The sequence below is a fragment of the Frankliniella occidentalis genome, unplaced genomic scaffold, assembly GCF_000697945.3.
Source record: "Frankliniella occidentalis isolate FOCC.00 unplaced genomic scaffold, Focc_3.1 Scaffold3, whole genome shotgun sequence".
NCBI lineage: Eukaryota > Metazoa > Arthropoda > Insecta > Thysanoptera > Thripidae > Frankliniella > Frankliniella occidentalis.
In genome coordinates, this window is record NW_026267133.1 from 2,953,480 (window position 1) to 2,958,078 (window position 4,599).

The 4,599-nt window shown below is 51.2% G+C and overlaps 1 protein-coding gene across 1 annotated transcript in view; it reads left to right on the forward strand.

The window, feature by feature from the left end:
- The window catches only part of LOC113204644 (protein spire), a gene marked incomplete in the record, with an annotated part of 243,059 nt that overhangs the window by 135,640 nt on the left and 102,820 nt on the right, over positions 1-4,599 (forward strand). Inside the window, 1 exon segment of the mRNA XM_052266847.1 lies at positions 3,831-3,945. Coding sequence (XP_052122807.1) covers positions 3,831-3,945 — 115 coding nt within the window.

The window sequence follows — 4,599 nt, forward strand, 5'->3', positions numbered from 1 at the left end:
ACTTCACAACGAGCGGCGCGGTGCTTATATACCTCCAATTAGATTTAGTGCACGTGGCGCCCGGGGGAGGTGTGCGATGCAGGAATCCCTTTTCTCTCTCCTCTCTCTCCTCCAGCTAGACGGGCTAAACACAGGTGCCCCGGGGAGGCAGCGGCAGCAGCCTACTCTACTCCGCTGATTCGGAAATAATCTCCCGATTTCACCCCACTACACGCTCCCCCCCCCTCTCTCTCACTCTATCTCGCTCTCTCTCCCCTCAATGACTCTTGCTCGCGGGGCCTCTCCCTTTGCTCTCCTTACCGTGTCGGGCGGCGGTCTTCGGATTGATACTGTGCTGGGTGTGTTGGGGGTCACGGCCTGTACCGCCGAGTCAATAGCACTGACCCATTGCAACCGGTTTGTATGAGGCGACCGCCGCTGCACCGCTTAGAGACCCTCGCCGGCAGAGGTCACCGTGTGCGCTCCTACCGGCCTCCTCCGCGGCGGCACGGTGGTCGTCGCTTCGACAGTTGCAGTCGGTATGCCGTCTGTTGTTTGACACCGTCACGTTGACGAGGAGAACGTATCGTCCGTGAGACTACTACTACTTGGCGGACTTCTCGTTGACCGGCATGAAACCTGCTGAACCACCACACGTTGGAAATTGACGAAGAATTTTAAGTTTTTTTTATTGCCTTCTTTTGCGAGTATGTTCATACCGAAGGATTTTCTGTCTTGAGAGACAGTGACCAATCCGTGCACAAAAAGCGATCGTAAAAATGCTTGCTAGGTTACAGATTTGTTCTCCAAGTGCTCTGTGAAAAATATTGTTGTAAAATGTAAACTCGAATTATAATTTAAGTTGTAAATTTACGTCAGCACATTTTTTACTCCCCAAGGGATTTGTAGTCGATACATACCACATGTATTTTTATGATTACAAATTTTAATTTTACAACTTGCGTCAAGGAAAAATTTCCTGTAAACCTACCTACTTTTGTTTCACAGTGTGCAGAATGGTCACATCTCCGCCCCTATCAAACTCAGTATGATAATTGCCATGGTGCCTGGTCGGCCCCCCGACAGACGTGAGTAGTGAACCTTCCCCGGGCGTTGCGCGGCGTTGCATACAGGTCAGAAACGCCACGCGTCAGACAATGAGTGGTAGCGGAGAGGCACTTTATCGGCTGTGCGGATCGTGCAGCCCACGGACCGTTTAGTTATTAGCGGCGACATTACACAAAAATCGAACGGGGTGACGCCATTGCAAACCCTCCGGGTGGTCAGCGTGGCTGGGGCGTGGTGGGGCGTGGTGGGGCGTGGTGGGGCGGGGCGTGGCGGCGAGGCGCCTGCTGCCTTCAAATAGCCGGCGCACGACTCAGACGTGCCAAAACACACTACTCGGCGAGCCCGCCCGTCTAAATCTATGAACGCCAAATTGCACAACTAACTAGACTGTCGTGCTGTCCGGTGGGCGTTTGGCGGAGGGAGGAGGGGAGTGGCGAGGTGGTAGAGGAGTGGTGGGGGTCTGCTGCGCGGCCGGCAGCGGTCACAACGAGCTGCGAGGCACTTCGTAATTAATGACACTGCGGCAAAAAAAAAAAAAAAAGGAAAATCTCCAACCTTTATATATACGTTTTCCTCGGTTTCCCTCCAAAAGTTTCCCCGTGCCAACATACCTTCTGTAACAGTTTTGCCCTGTGCGCGGGGCGGGCGGGCTATCGCGGGTGATCGCGAGATAAAGGCTTATGAAACGCCTCTCCTCTCCGGTTACAAATGATGTATTCCACGCTGCACGCTGCAGTGGGTGCGTGCGTGCACTGCACACGCCTTGCACACGCGTGCGGCACACGCGTGCGGCAGCCGCACATGATGGTGACGCGCTGATGGTGGCTGAAGCGATCAAGCCGCCCGATAGGACGCGGTGCGGCGTGCCGACTCACTTTGATTTAAGTAGTTCTGTCTTTTTGATAACGTTATTTTTTTGACAGTCATTGTTTTTCTACAATGCTATATGTATTACAGCCCATCTACATTAATATGTGTATGAAACGAAAGTTCAAAGTCGAAAAGGGTCAGGGGGTTGTTGGAAAACGGCGGCTGTAGCGAAGCAGGTTGTCCTCCTTGCAAGGTGATGTGACACTGGAACTGGAGAAAGTTTATTTGTGGCAAATACTAACGCTCGTGCGTGTGCGTGGCCGATCGCGCTGTGTGGTCACTCCTCTTCTTATCTTCCAAGGCACCATAATTACCACCCCATAAAGCGGGGAGCGTTAATTCCAAGTCCAGGAGAGGACGTAATCTTCATGGGCAGGGAATAGCTGCCGCACACTTCTGCAAATAAACATTCTCTAAAACCTTGGCTGGCGGCAGCGGACGACTTTGCCAGACGACGTGTTGTCGGATTTGGAAATAGTTTCACGAGTGATGGTCTCCTGTTTTCGACTGTTTCCTTTTCCGGCACCGCGCGCCGGCTCCGGCAGCAGACTACTGTCCGAGAGCTGCCCCATCATCTTTGGATTGTGATGTTACCTGGCGCGGTCGTGGGGACCCCGATTAAAAGAAGCGCAAGATTATTTAAGCCGGTTTTCTCTCTGCCCGATCCGATCAATCGATCAAATCGAACCGTCGTCGTCCCTTATCGGTATGAAAAATATTGTGCGTAGCCAGCCGGTTGGGTCAATCCATTAGGATGGTCTGTGGTCTGTAACGGTCGCACCGACGAGACGCGGTCAAGTGCCGGGCAGAAAGTGACAGTGAGCGGAGGGGGCACAAAACAGACCATACCGACACTCATTGTTTTGATTTTTCTACGCGATAGCCAGATGGGCCTGAACTGAGCATGTGAGAAGTTTGTAGTCTTTTCTTATTTGCCTATTGTCTGCCATGGATCGTAACCTATTTCGAAATGCGGCAGAAGTTTTCTCTGCTTTCATATTTTTCCAGAATTAGCCCAGACGACATTCCAGCGACTGTAAAGGGCTGCACCGGGACTAGGGCAGGAATATGATCTTGAGAAAACATCCTTTTTTCCTTCCAATTTGACGTGTACCCAGCACTTTTTGTGTTATTAATCAAGTAAAAACATTTTTTAAAAAATTTACAACGCGGGTGATAACTAAACGGAGATTTTGCGAAGGCTGTATCGTGGGAGACGTTGGTCTGGCCGGGCGCACTTCGGCCTAGTATACACAATATCCATCAGGATGTCAGTCAGAAGGGCGACGAGAGGAGAGGGTAGAGGAACAGCGAACCGGTGAGGATGACTTTTAATATCGTGTGTTCGATTGATGGATTGGATGTTCGGGATGATCCCCGCGGATGTGTGAGTGTGTTGTGTTGTCCAGGGAGAGCTGGAAGAAAGTGACGAGCAAAGCTCAGCAGGAGAGAGAGAGAGAGGAGAGATAGACGGGAGCATTGGATAGAGTGCTGTGAAGGGCAGGGCTGGTCTGAAAGGCGCTCTATTGCGTCATTGTTGGAGTGCGATTGTTGAAAAGACTCTTGTGTGCGCGCGCATCGTGTGGGCCCTCTGCTCTAATGAACGCTGTGGCGCCTATGGCCGCCTATGGCGGGTCAACAACCCTCTCTCCTGCTGCACCTTCCGTGTGTGAAAGTGTCACGAGTGATGGTGAACTTACTGGCAGCAACTCAAGGGTCCATGTCAGCAAAGTGTCCGAAAAATACCATGCATTGGAATGGGGCGTCGAGTTGCGTCCAACATTTGATGTGCCATAAAAAGGAAAAAAAGGTTCCAAAATTGAACTTGATCAAAAATATAACTTGGTAAAAGAATGTGTAAAGCACTTTGGATATTGCGGTGAACTGATTGTTTGTTTTCTCCTGTGTTGCAGCTGGTGGAATGCTTAGGAATCTTACTGTTCCAAGCCCTCGACTTCGGCTCCCAGGAGGAGGAAGAGCGGAGGCTCAGCCCCGACCTGGAGAGGCTCATCGAACACATGACGACAGGTGAGTGTGAGGAGTGAGGACGCCCTCCTTCGGGCTCGAATATGAGCCCTCAACAAAGGCACTCAAGTCTTGAAATCTTTAGCACCCCACTGAGTCCAGTAACTGCAAAAGCACTCTTACGGAGACTTAAACGCAATTGTCAGTCCAGCGCGTCAAATGTCAAAGCTAGCAGTAATTCGAACAAATATTTTTTTCAATACTAAATTCCGATTCCGGTACAGTTCGTCGCTGACAGTCTTTGCATGTTCAATCGAACTTGAGGGAAGGGGACACTGAGAGCGTATTATTGCCCGTTTGTAAATGTAGACATTTATAAATTCCAGAAAGAAATATGGCACATATGTGGCCAACTAATGAAATCGCTTTTTAGAATTAACATCGATAATCCGCCAAGTAGTTTACCCATCTAGGGTTTGGCTGGTGACACGTGCCCGTGCCTTTTAAGCTGCTTTGGTCTCGGTCCAAGGCGCGGGGCGGCACGGGGCCCCCGGGGAGGATGCGTAGCCGTTCATCTGCCAGGCCTCCCCTGAAAGCGGCCACGATTGGAAACTAGTTTGGATGTTTCGCTTGCTTTATGGAGGGTGCGCGAAGGAGTGAGTTTCAAGTTTCGCCGACGCCGTGGGTGTGTCGCGGGGCCAGCGCGGGAAGTGGTCG